The sequence below is a fragment of the Lissotriton vulgaris genome, chromosome 4_1, assembly GCF_964263255.1.
Source record: "Lissotriton vulgaris chromosome 4_1, aLisVul1.2, whole genome shotgun sequence".
In the NCBI taxonomy this organism is placed as follows: domain Eukaryota; kingdom Metazoa; phylum Chordata; class Amphibia; order Caudata; family Salamandridae; genus Lissotriton; species Lissotriton vulgaris.
In genome coordinates this window covers 990,398,611-990,414,239 of record NC_141691.1, presented here as the reverse complement: position 1 = coordinate 990,414,239, position 15,629 = coordinate 990,398,611, and the positions used below count along the sequence as shown (strand labels likewise).

The following is a 15,629-nucleotide window of genomic DNA, read 5'->3' as shown; positions in this document are numbered from 1 at the left end:
TTTTCCCTGGACTCGGAACTAGGGCGCCAATACTGGAGGTACTGCAATGTGTGGATTGGAAAACAAAATGTGTGCTGCGGCTCTGCGTCCAGGGATGTGGTCTTTTTACCATACTGCTTATGTTTTGTAAAGAAATAACCAATGGCCATTGAAATGAGTCCATTCAGGGCCCTGTAGTCGTGTCCTTGATAAGAATGGGCCATATGTAGGTAAATCGCGAATACCGAATCCTTAATACCGAATTATACCGAATCGGTATTAAGAATGAGGTAAACGTGATGTATGTAAAAAATCGTTAAACATTACCGATTCGTTGCAAATCGGTATTGAATACTGAGTTTGAACAAATCGGTAATAAAAATACATAACGAAAGGCTATTACCGAATCGGTGTTACCGAATCCACACCCAAAATCGGTAATACTGATTCGGTAATTTAAAAAATAGCGTTTTGGTGAATCAGCCAATCCTGACACACCCAATTACTTCCCAAACAGGAAGTTGCCACACCCAGCCAGGTGCACAGGGCCTGGAGCTCACTGTGAGGCAGGCAGGCGGGCAGGAGAGCAGAGGAGCCAGCAGCAACACAGCCATAAGAAAGGAAGAATAAGCACTGAACAAGCATGGCAAGCCAGGACAGGGAGAAGGAGGGAGGTGAAAGAAAAAGGAAACTCAAGTTCAGCGACAAGGAGCTTGAGATCCTGATCCAGGATGTCACCCAAGATTACCACAAGCTATTTGGAGCACAGTCCCACCAAGTGCCAGAGGCACAGAAGAGGCAAATATGGAGTGGCATTCGGGACAAGATCAATGCCATAGGTGTGACCCTGCGCACCATAGAGGACATCAGAAAGAGGTGGTACGACCTCAGAAAAACTGCTAAACAGAGGATGGCAGAGAGACATAGGCTGGCAGGGAAAACTGGTGGAGGAAAAAATCGAGCCCCAGTACCAACACCACTGGAACAGATGGTGGAGTCCACCATCCAGCGGGAGAGTGTGAGTGGCATAGGAGACGCAGACAGCTCCGCCAGAGCAGCTAGAAAACAAGGTAAGAAGCATGCCCAGCATGCTGCCCTACCCCCTCCCCAACCCCATCCCCCATAGTGGTAAAAGTGATCCCACTCCACACCATGTCTTACTGCTTACCTGCAATGCATTCTGGGTGATGTAGTCAGTGTGAACTCATGATCAGGACTGTCAAGGCAGCTAACACAATAGCATGGCAACTGAAATGGATAGGTCAGGACAACCACTGTGCACTGTTGGCATGTAATTTAATGCAATGGCAATGCAGACAGAGCATTGAGTATATTTACATTTGTGTCATTTCAGGCGAGTCATCTCGCAGTGCAGCTGAGGGCAGCAGAGGCAGGTCAGCCAGGCCAGAGGGGAGTGAACAGGATGAAGACAGCATGCCTGCAGGGAACACAAGCTCTGCGCCATCGCAGCCAGCCAATCCTCCACCACAGACATAACCACTGCACCAGGGAGGGCCGCAATCCCCTCTCACTCAGTCACCACTGCGACGTTCACCAACACCACCACCACCACCACCACCATCACCACCACTGTCACGCAGGAGGCATGCCGTGATCACCCTCCAGCAGATGGAGGAGTCGTCAGAGGAGGGCAGACAGCGCCAACGAAGTCCTAGCGTAGAAAGATCCAACAGGGTGTGGGCTGGTCCTGCATCCGAGGGCGCCCTCTTCACATCAAGACGCCGCAGGGCAAGGCCAGACAGTCCAGTGGCATCTGAGCAGGGTGAGAGTGTGTTTGCTGGACTGGAAGGCAACATGCTGAAGGTCCAGCGCCTGCAATGGAGAGAGATGAAGAAATTACACAGGGAGGTGGCAAACATCAACAGACATATGCACAAGATGGGGGAGCATTTGTCTGCAGGGATGGAGAGGGTAGCTACCTCGGTGGACAACCTCTGCAGCCAGCTGGAGCAGGACCGTGTTGGCATGCGCCGGGAGAGACTGAGATTCCAGGACTATACCAAGTCGGTGAACCGGCTGTCCGCTACGACATCACTGATGTGTCGCCGGTCCAATGCCATGCAGGAGGAGATGACGCATTGCAGCAGGGATGTGGCCAGGGGGATGGTGTCCATGACCTCTGTGCTGGAGCTCATGCAAAATGCTAAGGCCTCCAATATGGAAGGGGGGGGACAGTGAGGAGGCTACCAGCTGTGGTAGCATTACACCATCACCCACCGAGTGCAGGAGGCGTAGTGGGCGAAACGTACCAGCACAGGAACGGTCAAACTCACAAGACAGTGTCGATGGGGAACGTGCACGTGCAACACGGGGACGCAAGAAGTGAAGGACAATGGCTGTCCACATGCATGTGATGGGTGATGTAACCCATGTCCAATTGGACAATGCTCACAATGCTGGAGGTGTGCCAAATAAACACCTCTACATGTAACATGAAATGGCTCAGTGTCGTTACTCACTCAGAAATAGTTAGATGTAATCTCTGCCCGTCTCTGTGTCCCATCATGTTCAATAGCAGCACCAGCCGAGCTGGGCTCTGGTTGAGGGTTGTCTTCGTCCTCGTCCTCTGACTCTGTTAGTTCCACTGCTGTTCCTTTTTTAGTGGCCAGATTGTGTAGCATTGCACACGTTGCAATTACCTTGCAACATTTGATGGGGCTGTACAGGCGCGCACCTCCTGTTTTGTGGAGGTAACGGAATCTGCTTTTGAGCAAACCAAAAGTGCGCTCCACCACGTTGCGTGTGCTCCTATGTGCAACATTGTATCTACTCTCCCTTCGGGTGGTTGGGTTCAGATATGGTGTGAGTAGATACGGCCGGAGGGCATATGCGCTGTCACCTATGAAAAGAAGTAAGTGGCATTGATTGGTGGGCCCAACAGCTTGTGCCAGGGTGTACATCAGGGTGTGTGACATTTACTTACCTAGTATGTATCCGTCGGCAAATTCACCAGCAAGCAGACGTGTATGTATGCCACTGTTCCTGAAGATGTAAGCATCGTGGCTACTCCCGGGGTATTTTGCCACGATGTCTGTTATTATGTGTTTGGCATTGCAGATCACCTGAACATTGATTGAGTGGGTGGATTTGCGGTTTCTGTAAATGTATTCACTTGCTGCAGGTGGGCAGATGGGAATATGGGTTCCATCGATGCAGCCAATCACGTGGGGGAAATGGGCAATTTGATAGAACTCCAGCTTGGCTCTCTGCAGCTCCGCCGGTGTACTGGGGAAGGAAATGTAATGTTCCATTCTGTCCATCATGGCGTCCAGGAAGGTGTTGAAGAAACGGGATAGACAGCTCTGTGACACTCCACCGACTGCTGCTATCACACCCTGAAAACTTACTGATGCAAGGAGGTGCAGGCAGCAGAGTACCTGCACATGGGTGGGGATAGCATGGGCCCTTGGCGTCTGATGCTCCAGATAGGGTCTTAGGTCCCGTATTAGCTCCAGGATGGTGTCTGGGTGCAATCTGTATCTCTCATGTATTTCTGGGTCTGTCAATTGGAACAGAGTGATGCGTAATCTGTACACCCGCTCCTCACGTCTCCAGATCCTCATTCCTGCTGCTCTCAGGTGTAGCCGCCTTGCAATGACATAGAGGCCTGCCATTGTGTTCACACTGATGCATTTTGGGTCTGTTTATATAGACTGCTCCTGATTACCACATGCTCCTGAAACGTGCTAAATACAGAATCGTTATTACCGATTTTGGACAAAATCGGTTTTACCGAGGTTAGCTACATAGCATTTTTGGGCTTTTTACCGGATCGTTTTTACCGATTGGGTATTCATTGTTTCGGTAATTTCAAGTCGGTAACTTATGTTTAATACCGATTCGTTATTATCGAATCCAATCGGTATTACGTACATCTCACGTGGCTTAATATTTGTCGGTAACACCGAAAATGACCCATTTTCGGTGTTACCGATCGGTATTTGGCCACCTACATATGGCCCAATGTCTTCTAAATTTGCGCACTACATCACCCACAATGCAATATTTAAGATCATCTGGGCGTATAAATAAGTGCAACAAAGAAGGGACTCACCTACCGTGCTCAAGGCCATGGAGGCTGAAACGTGTTGGTTGAGCTTTATCTAATAAAATCACTTGAATATTATACCTTCCCTTGAATGCAGCGTCTTTTGGAAAAAAATATAATTAAATAAATAAAATAAATATATATATATATATATATATATATATATATATATATATATATATATATATATATATATTGTTTTGACTTAAAAAAATTATATAGATATATTTAGCTCTTTAGCTTGCGCCTTCGGGTACATTTGTATGTCAACCATGTAGACGTATCAATGGTACTGTGGTGCCATCAGCTCTTATTCAAGAAGCTCGGAATCTTTGTAGTGTCACCCTGTGGGCGTATAAATAAGTGCAACAAAGAAGGGACTCACCTACCGTGATCAAGGCCGTGGAGGCTGAAACGCGTCAGTTGAGCTTTATCTAATAAAATCACTTGAATATTATACCTTCCCTTGAGTGCCGCGTCTTTTGGAAAAAAAGTGAATGAAATATGGGTCTGGGTCCGACCCTTGCGCAGAGCACCCGCTGATAGTGTGCGTCTTCAGTTTTGGACCTCTTCGTGGGTTGATATATATATATATATATATATATATATATATATATATATATATATATATATATATATATATATTACCTATTATTTATAGTCATTATAAATGGGAGAAGTGTGGCATGTGCAGAAGTGTGGCATGAACAGCTATTTAAAAATTGTTCTTATGTATGTCAACGTGTGTGTAGCTATTAGGAGGGCGATTCAGCACCTCTTCGGGGATAGAAATCACTACATAAATTCTCAATGCAATGTGCCCATGTGGTGTACAACAGAACAGCCTATTGGCTTTGTCAATACTACTATTGTAATGCAGTCCTTGAGTCGAGTCAGCCTCTGTGAGCTTTTTCACATCGATATTTGTCTTCTGTAGTTACCACTTTAGCTGAGGAGCAGGAGGAGAGGAGGGAGGGAGGTGTACGGTGACCAGTACCCTTCTAACCAATAGTTGAGCTGGAAGGAGTTCTGCATACTCTGCCCGGAGGTGGGGGGGTTTGGGTGGGACTTAGGAAAATGTTGATTGTTTTTGCTGTTGATTTTGTTTGAAGGGAAAGTGCTTTTGATGCTCGTGAACCTCGTGTTAAGACAGCAGAGATGAAACGAGACAGTGGGAGGGCTTTGAAAATTAGTGCACAGCAGGGCATCGGGCATTTCCCTACAAGGAAGGCTGGGGGCCGATTTTGCTATGGTGAGGGCCATTTTTTTTATACTGGGGGCTGGTTTTGTGGCAGTGCTTCTATATCGGCCACCAGTAACAAAAGCAGCAGGGGGGCTGGTTCGTCAACATTGCCAGGGCTGCTCTGGGTTCCCAGTCCGGCCCTGCTTCTGTTTGTTTAACCACACCACACGGCATCCATGAAGTTCAACGAAGCATATTTACAAGCCCCTTGCGCCGCCGCTGCCTCACTTTTAATTAGTGAAAAGGTGACGTAGAGGCGGTATAAGGGCTTGTAAATACGCCCCTCAGTACTCAAAAGCTGATTCTTAACCAGTATCTTCAGAGAGAGTGGAGCGCGCAGTGGTGGCAGCGATTGTGAAAATGTTCGCGTAAAATTGTCTACCAGCTCATTAGGCCACTACTGACCTAAACGGAGAGTTTCCCGTCCTGCGCAAAAAATAAAGCAGGGCAGCGTAACGGGGAAACATATTTCATAATGCGCCATTAGAGTCGTGAGTAAAGTTGACCCGTTGTTTTGCTTTTCATGGGAAAGGCTAACACCCGGGAACAATTTGTCTCTCCAAGAGCTCACGACAGTAAAACGCAGAAGTAGCAATCTGAGAAATTGAATTGGGCACACGCGTTCAACAGTAATTTGCAAAATTACCGAGCATTCAGCACTATCTTTCATCTTTGGGCTGAAAGAGTTTCCTGCAATTATCTCTAATAGCAGCTTTTCCTTTCTCTCCTTTCCCGCCTTTCCTTTGTGCCCGGATCTGGGGCCTGCTCGCAGGTTTGGATCGACGCAGCTACTCAGATCTGCTTCTCGCTCGGCATTGGGTTTGGTGTGCTAATAGCCTTTTCCAGTTACAACAAGTTTTCCAACAACTGCTACAGGTAAGGCTTGAACCGCGCTCAGTTCGTTGTCGGTGAATGCATGCCTGATCAAAACCGTCTTATTTGCAATTAATTGCCACTTTAAAGCCTCATTTCTATGTAGAGAACATTTGTTGCAAGCTTTGTGTTTTTGATTTAATTTCAAGGACATAAAAGACTTGAAAATGTGTACAAATTACGATAAATCGTATTCCCTTAGAGTGTTAAATTTATTGAAATGCTCATGAATATATTGTAAATGAAGATACATCGTTATAAAACCCATTGTTGTTGACCTTGTTGCTCTTACAATAGCGAGTCCGTTATTCGGTGTAAGTACCATGCTTTCCAATAGTTTTAAATATACTAATACACACTAGGTGAATAATTCCTTTTGGGTTGAAGTAAACTGTATGCTGTGTCAGATGAGCTGTTTTTTATTACATAGGACCAGGAGAGAAGGATTCATAACAGGTTTTCCGGATTTCCACATAAAACAAACTAACACACAATATATGTCAGTAATGTTTAATTACAAGGAGGATGGGGGGGTCCCCAGGCCTTACCTTTTTTCAGGGCCCTCATACTTAAAAATCTATTTAGATACTGAAGCAAGTCTGCCTTTCTTTTTATTAATAATGATGAGGCGCTAACAGCTGTACAGCTGGATTGCACAGGAAGGTGGAGCTGCCTGCCATATTCCCCCTTTCATAGTAGTATACGCAATTTTTTTTATTCATTTAAACTAGATTCTTGAGGGTTTTGTGTTTTCCATGAAATGTTGAACTGGGGCCCGCAATAATGTCTGACATGTCTTTGCTAAAAATCTAAAAAAAACAATAAAGTGCCTTGCCTGAATCAATTTAGAGCAACTGCTTACTGACAGGATCATTGGGAGAGAACCCCCGCAAAAACACGAGCCTCTCCTTGCCAAGGGGCTTATCTCAAACCCTGGTTTACTTAACAAAAGGGAGTACGGACATTATAATTGGAACTTTGATTGGTTACAGTACCATCATGTTATGTTCTAATGAATTGAACTCGACTGTAATTCTGCCCGTGTATTTCTATTTTTGGTGCAGTTTTAGCACAAATCACGGTTTTGTGGTTGGATAGTGTATTATAAATGTTGTGTCATAAACAGTTCATGTTGTGTATGATACACAAAGGATTTCGATACATAACGTATTGAATGAGTTTATGATTAATCAATGTTGATTAACAGGGGCGGCTCCTCTGTTAAGGCGGAGGATCGTCCCCCCACTAGTTTAAATGCCCACAGATGAAAAATAAAATGGTAATAGACATTATTACCATTTTATTTTTCATTGACTCTGAAAACCCCCATCCCAAGCTGATACCCCCCCCCGTGAGGAGGCGGGGGCGCTGCTGACGTTAAAGTGTGCATGTCCCTTTGGCCGGTTGTCTTGCGATGGGCAGCCAGACATGCACACTTTAAACCTCTCAACCCAGCTGTCTTGCCAGCTGGGTTGAGACTGAACAAGGGCTCCAGAGCTCTTTGGAGCGCTGAGAGAGCCTGTTTCATCCAATCCTGGCAACACTATCATACTGGTTGAGAGCAGCACCAGGATTGGTTAGTGAAGTTGCTGGCCCAAGGAAACAACATCGGGATGTAGCAAGGACGTTTCCATAAGATAAGTGTGTTTATTTAATTTTTTTCGAAATGCATTTTTAATTTATAATTGCCCTAAATCAACAATGTACATTACATTACTGTTTTAAAGTTAAACATTTTAACTTTAAAACAATAATGTAGTTCATGCCGGCATGCATTTAGTTTATATATTTTTGCCCCTATTTGACCGCCCCCTCCGCTACCCATAGCTGGCCACCACCACTGCCTACATGATCATACTAATTCAAATTCTTGCTCCTAGCAGTGAGTAGTCGCTCTCAATTGGTTCAGGCAAGTTACTGTACTTTATTGTTTTGTTCTTTGTGGTCCAACCTTGATATAGTTTACTGATCCAACCCCTAAGTATAGCTCTTTGGTAAAATCTGGCATAGTTCTTGGCCTCCTCCTTTTCATTGGTCACTTCTGCTGTATGCTTGAAGCTATACGCTAGCCATCAACCAGCAAGATGATCAAGAGAGTTAATGCTTGCTCCCGACATCTGTATGATCTGCATTCATGGGTTCACACACAGCAAGGCCAACTTCCCAAAGTCCGTAAATTGAATACCATTAAAATGCCCGTGAAGCATACAGCAGAAGTGACCATTGGGTGACAGATGGTGACTAGAAAGTAGCAAATAGTCATTAACCCCTTCAATGCTGGTGACGGAACCATTCCGTCATCAGTCACGGTTGAGCTGTGCTGATGACGGAATGGTTCCGTCACGACCACAACCATTATCATTGGGGCCCAGCACAGGAGGAAAATATCATCCGCAGCGATGAGGTTAAGCAAGTGTGAGCACTTGTTAGTAAGTTGCCTCTAAAGTCATTATTATATGAGAGATTAGTATTTCCTTATGGAGCTGGTTGTACTGATATCAACTCCATCGAGAATTATGAGGTCCTTGAAGTTACGTGGACCTGACATGTTTTTACTGGAAATCTCTAGGGAAACTGCAGTGGAAAATGAAGAATTACTATTGGACATGAAGTTACAGATTCCCTCTGCATATCCTCAGTGCTCATGGGATTCCCAAGGGGTAACCTGTAATTCCTGTTAATTTCTGATCCCTCAATATAACAGAAGCCCCTCTATCAGTAAATCAGGGCTTGCCAAATTAATAGCCCCCACCTCACTGAGGCAGTCATGTTGGGACTATATGTGCTGACCTGAATCTGTATCAGACTTCTGGTTTTGTGGCTCTGATTCCATCCTAAACACATTCATTACTCCATGAAAAGACTACCATGTGGGTACTAGTTTCATATGAGCTACATATTGCCTTTATTTTTCTTATGAACGAGGAGCTATAGTTTCTGAAGAAATTGGATTAATATTTAGGATTCTCAAGGAATAAATCCCGACTCTTGTCAGGATAAACTCTTATAGTCACTAAATTATCGTAAGTTCGACCCCTGGTAGCTATGGCACATGGCAGACAGGCTTAATTTAGGGCAATGTGTAAAGTATTTATGTAGTACCAAAACAATAATATATTGAAAATGCCAAACAATAAAATCCCAAACTGTGGTAGCAAAATAGAGAAAGGTTTAATAAACAGAATTACACCAAATGCCACAAATCCAAGAATGGAAACTGAAAATATGAAGGTTTAAAGTTTTAAAATAACACGAAACAGTGCTAAGCGCCAGTGATAGTCTAAGGTCACCATTTACAGAGATCTAAGTGCGATTTCAGCCTGGTTACAATGGAACACAGGTCAGATACACTAGCTAAGTTTGTCCTAATCAAAGATTTTACCTTCTGACTTAGAGACTGATTTAGATCTTGGCGGGAATCCCGTCGTTCCTCTGTGGCGGCGGTTACAAGTACGTCTTTGAGCTGACGGAGTCCCCCCCCTACCATTTTTAGTTCTGGGCTGATTGAACCGCCATCTGCATCAGCAGACTGTTAGAAATGTGATTTCTGGTTGGCTGCGGCATGTGCCTAAATCAGGCAGAAACCACCAGTCTAGTCAGGGCAAGGGAGTTACATGCTGAAGATAACCCCTGCTCACCCCCTTGGTAGCTTAGCAGAGCAGTCAGGCTTATCCCAGAGGCAATGTGTAAAGCGTTTGCGCAACACACTCACACAGCAGCGACACACCACAAAAGAAATTCCACACAAGATTATATAAAAAATAGCCTTTGTTGGACTCATAAAACACATTAGAATGCGATCACATATAGGCACCGTGCCACCTGGCACTAGGTATTACTTTACAGGGATTATATACACTTACTTGGCCAATCGGGCCACTGTCGTAACCATTAGAGCTCACTAGTAGTGAAATAAAACCAACCAGTAACTTTTGGCAATAGCGCACTTACCATATACATATTAGGCATACATTGTGGCATTACTTAGAGAAGCATACTATGCAACACATCGTCAGCCGTAGCGCAGTTCATATTCCATAAACATAGCAGGCCCCCCTTAGGGATACAACTGCACCCTAGGTGATACTTACACCATATCGCCACATCACATCTGGCCCCACCTAAACATGAGGGCGAACATCAGGCTAGCTGGTCTGAACCTCGGGGGCCCGTCTTGGGCTTCCCAGCAATTTCCTTTGTCCCAAGTCAGGGCTCTCCTAACATGAGGCCTTCAAACTGGCTACCTGACTGCCGATGGAGCAGAGACATGTGCACAAGTCACAGGGGGCGGGGTGCAACTGAAACGTGTCCCCACGTTTCAGCTGCCTGCAATCCGGCGGTGCTGCTGTGACCATAAAACAGGCACAAACAGTGTGCATGCAAGCCCCACTCACCGGGGCTTCTCCTCTTTATAGGGCCAATCAACAGGATATGGCAGCAGGGAGCCTGTGAGGCTCCGTCCCCTTCTGGGCATCATGTGGGGCTCTCACCCGCAATACAGTAGCCCGGCCACACTAGGGCACAGGCTTGCCTGACGTCCGGCTCCAGCGCTACTTCCTCTGACCCGCCACGCCCCAGGTCAGGCTCTCCTCACCTGACTTCTGGTTTCGCGTGGTGGCTGTTCTTGCTGTTCCCACTGCAGGAGCCCCCTTCTCGGGCTCAAAGGAGGTAAAAGATGAAGAGTTTACGATGCACTGGCAAGCTGGATCCCCTGTCGGGCTTAAAGGGGATATGCGGGGCTCTCCTCGTTCTCACGAGAGCCCTGCCCACAGCCAGGAACAGCTTCAGTCTGACTTCCTGTTTCTTCACGGGATTAGTCATTGAGCTCAGCTCCCCTCTCCTGCCCCTAAACAAAAGGCAGGGTAATAAAAACAAGAGCGCTTCTCACACGCCGTCACCCCTTGATCACAGAACTGACGAGGGAGCACCCTTGAGCATTCCACACACTTTCTTCCAAAGTAACAGGAAGGACGACAGTCCAGTCCCGCCTGTGCTCTGGACAGGAGCAGCAACTTCAGGTTATTTCACCCCTTACCTCAGGGCATACATAGGGTAGAGCTGGGCCCAGGCAGGCAGGCAGGCCAGCTCACAGGGCCCTCCAGCAGAGGAGAAGTCCTTTGTGGCGGTTCCTCCTGGCACCCAACAGTCCTTTCAGTCCAAGTAAGCACCCAACAGCACACCAGGACATTCTACACTATTAAACTTCTTAGGGCACCCTCTTGCCTTGTACGTGACCCTCTCTGCTGCCATGTATAGGTCCATACCCCTCCTCCACTCATGCAACCTCGGCGGGGTGGGGGCCCCCCACGCCTGCACCACATCCCTCTTAGCCACCACCAGAGCCAGAACTACAAAGATCATGAGTGGGCGACTTAGGTCAATATCATTTGTTATGCCTAGCAGCACCAATTTGGGATCTAGCAGCAGAGTGACTTCCAGGACTTCCGCCAACTCCCCCAAGACCTCCGCCCAGTACATCTGTATGATGGGGCACAACCAGACAGTATGATAAAAATCCCCCTTTCCTGACCACACCTGAGACAATTTGTGTCACTAGCCCTCCCCATGTGGTGTAAACGTACCCTATCATAAAATACCCTGTGTAAGATTTTATACTGGATAAGCCGCAGGCGGGACTTGATGGCGACTTCCCTCGGGTGCATCAAGGCGGCCTCCCACTCCACCGTATCCATCTTCCCCACATCTTGCTCCCACAATTCTCTGAGCTTTGCAAGCCCATCCAGTATATTATTGATCAATGTTTTGTAGGTCAGGGAAACTGCCTTACACGGGATGCGTTCCTGCAACAGTTGCCCTTCGAACGGTGCATACTCTGGTAAGGGCACAGCCAGCGCCTCCTCCGCCCGCCACACATGTCACAACTGCGCCTATCTAAAATACTGCGTGTGGTGCAGCCCAAATTCCGCCCTCAAGCCCTGGAAGGACTTTAGTTCCCCCCTCTTCATCAGATCCTCAATACAGAGATACCGATGTCATCCCATCTCTTGAACCCTCGCAGCTTGTTCAGCTCCTTCAGCCAAGTGCAATGCCATATTGGGGTCTGTTTCGTCGGTGTATGAGTCCAGCCAATTGCTTTAGTCACCGTCTCCCATATCCCTAGCGTAACCCTAGTAGCTGAGTGCCGTCGTTCTTTCCCCTTGCCCCCATATACATAGTGTAGGCAGGTGCGTCACGTCATAGTTCTCCTCTCCAGGCAGTACGTGGGATGTGCTGCTGGGGCGTGCAACCAGTCATTAATGGGGGTGAGGTGTTATGCCCAATAATAGGCTTCGATGTTTGGCAGGGAAATCCCTCTGTTATACTGGTTCCTTTGCAGAGTTCCCAGTGCTATCCTGGACTGTTTCCCCAGCCATAGCAGTGATCTCAGCTCTGCGTTTATATCGGTGAAAACCTGACGAGAAAGTGGGAAGTATTCATTTTGTAAGGCATACAAAAACCTTGGTAGCGTAATAATTTTAAACATGGCAGCGCAGCCTAAGATCGTGAGGGGGAACGTCTTACACCTAGCAGCGTCCTCGGCAAAGTTATCCAGCACCCGCTTGACCATCCTCTGATATGAGAGGCCTAAATCCAGGGTCATACACACCGCCAGATACACAAATCCCTCATCCGTAGTTCTGAGCACCCCAGGCAAATAGGACTAGTCCCCCCCCATCCCAGGATCGTATAAAATTGACTTATGCCAATTTATCTTATAGCCAGCATGGGCATCATAACAGCTCAGTGTGGTAAACAGCGCCGGGATTGTGGTGACAGGATGAGTGATATACAATAAGACGTCATCCGCATATAGCAATATTTTTTCCTCATGCGGGTCCATCTGTTCTATTCTAAATCCCCTAATATCCTTGTTCTGCCTAATTTCGCACGCTACTACTTCTATGATTAGGGCGAAGAGCAACGGGGACATGGTACACCCCTGTGGGTTCCCCCTTCTTATGGGAAAATCCTCCGATAGCACCCCATTGACTTTAACTCTGGCTCGTGGATCCGTATACAGTAACCTCACCCACTGCCTAAATTTGGGATCAAATCCAAACCTGGACAGCACTCCTTCGAGAAAGGGACAATGCACCGCGTCAAACGCCTTTTCGGCATCCAAGGATATAAACAAATGGGAGTCCTGCCGACAGTGCACCTCCATCAACCAGTTATGGGTCCTCCTAAGGTTCAACCTAGTTGCCCTATCCGTCAGAAAACCCGTCTGGTCCAGATGGACCCGGTCCGGAATCACCTGCCGCAGTCGGAGGGCCAAGATTGTTGCCAGGAGTTTAACCTCCACATTCAGGAGAGATATGGGTCGGTACGACGCGCAGTCCTCTGTTTCACACTATACTTGATAATTTCTTATACATACACGTCAAAAACACTAATAATCACCTTAGGGGCACCAAGAGAGAGCATTGATGACCACAAGAAAGCATGATCAACAAGGTCATAAGCACTGCTTAGGCCCACAAAACAAAGGTATAAAGATCTCAATTTGGCTCAGGTATATTTCCCAATCAAGAGATCTAGATTAACACACTGTTCGATAGTACCTATGCCCTTTCTAAAGCAGAACTGGGCGATAGATAAAAAAGAGGATTCTGGCACCCACTCCTCCAATCTCGTAAGTAAAATCCAGGTAATCACTTTTACTTGTGAGTCTAAAAGCGAGATTTGGTCATAGTTCTTGGGTTCTGATTAATCACCCTTCTTATAGAGAGGTATAACCATTAAAATGGCCCAAGAATTAGGGATCGTACTAACTGCTGCTTCATTAAACACACTTGTCAGGATGGGTCTCCATAGTTCTATAGTTGATTTAAAGGAATCGACGGGTACCGCATCAGGCCCGGGGCCCTACCACTGGCACTATGGCGCAAAGCTTGAACAACTTCATCCAAAGTAATGTCAAGTAGGAGATGATTTCAGCTACTCCTCACCCCTAACACTTCTCGGCCACTAGTGTCCACATTATGAGCAAAAATTGCTGAGAAATGTGCCACATATCCCAGAACAACGAATGGCCTTTAGATTCTGCTGCTAATGTTAAATTACACCACGCCTCCTCCTGTAGCACCTTCTTTCTAGCTGTAAGGGCCTGCTTCTATTCAAGACAAAGGAGCTTAATAATAGTATTATCCTGTGGATAAATGTGTAATGCCAACTTCAATTGCTGGGATGCCCGAGTACATTATTGGTAGAACCATCCCTGTTCCTAATTCAAGAGGGATTCTAGTTCCTAGTCAAAAGTGAATTAATCGTACAAGTAATAAGATTAAAACTTGACAACAACCTATTAGGAATCAACTCATCCTTAAGACAATAGCTGATGTCAGCAAAATACCTAGTTCTTGCACAATTTATTTGTCTCTATTCCTGCCCATTTAATTTGCACACCATTGCGCCTTGTCGGATTAATGTTAGTGGCTGTTGGGTGGACCGCACATTCCCTACCCCAAAAGAAAAAAGGCAACATAATTATGTCATCATCGTTTATTGCCGTCTGGACTAACTATGGAGTGCCCCACAGGCGACTAGAAAAGGCAGATACCAGAACATGGTATATATTGTCTACAACTGATAAACCATTACTGCCAATAAAGGAAGACATTTGCTCCCCCTTATTGCCACATGCACATTTCAGTAACAATAGGTCATACTTGGAAATAATTGCATTTAGCGCATCCCCATAATTGTTATTGCAGAAATGTAATATGCCCATCCCATCCATATCAGTGTAACCACATACATATTTGGCTGGGACAGGTCAAGCCTGAATATTAAAATACCCGACCCATAATACAATAAAACTAGTTTGTATTGAAAGTAAACAAAAATCCAGAACTGAGTCAAGTGCACTGGCCACTTTACTTTGAGTAAAATTGAAGAAATTACTGTAAAAACTTTCAGAACCAGACTAGGGCTCTTTTTACAAGATAACCACAACAGCTGAGAATGTGGCCCTACCATGGAATACCTTTTACCCGTAACTGGAAGCTTATTTGAATTAAGGACTTGTAACCCTCCTTTCGCCCTTTAAATACAATCCAAACAATGAGTGAGCTTCACAAGTATCTTTTAACAAATGTTAACAAATATTGGTATAACACATACCTACTAAATGTAGCTGAAAGTATGTATTAATGTTATGTTATCTGCCAAAAGGTGAAAAGGTGAATGCAGGGAAAAGTACATTGGTGACTATGAGTCACATAAGAAAGTCAGAAGATCCTTTGGCAGAGTTCATGTTGATTTTGCCCAGATGCCTGTTTATAATGGTCTTAGATATACGTATTAGTAGTTGTCTGCTTATTTTCCAGGCGGGTTGAGGCTTACCCAACTTGGGGATACAACAGTATGACAGTGGCCAAACTCTTCTTGAGGGAGTTGATCCCTAGATTCAGTATGCTGACTGCTCTGGAGACAGATAAAGGTAGTCACTTTAGGGGTAAAATC

General features: G+C 45.8%; 1 protein-coding gene across 1 annotated transcript in view; it reads left to right on the top strand.

The window, feature by feature from the left end:
* The window catches only part of SLC6A3 (solute carrier family 6 member 3), a 581,644-nt gene that overhangs the window by 463,086 nt on the left and 102,929 nt on the right, over positions 1 to 15,629 (top strand). Inside the window, exon 6 of the mRNA XM_086966890.1 lies at positions 6,064 to 6,167. Within this exon, the coding sequence (XP_086823016.1) occupies positions 6,064 to 6,167 (104 nt within the window). The remainder of the gene's footprint in view (positions 1 to 6,063; positions 6,168 to 15,629) is intronic.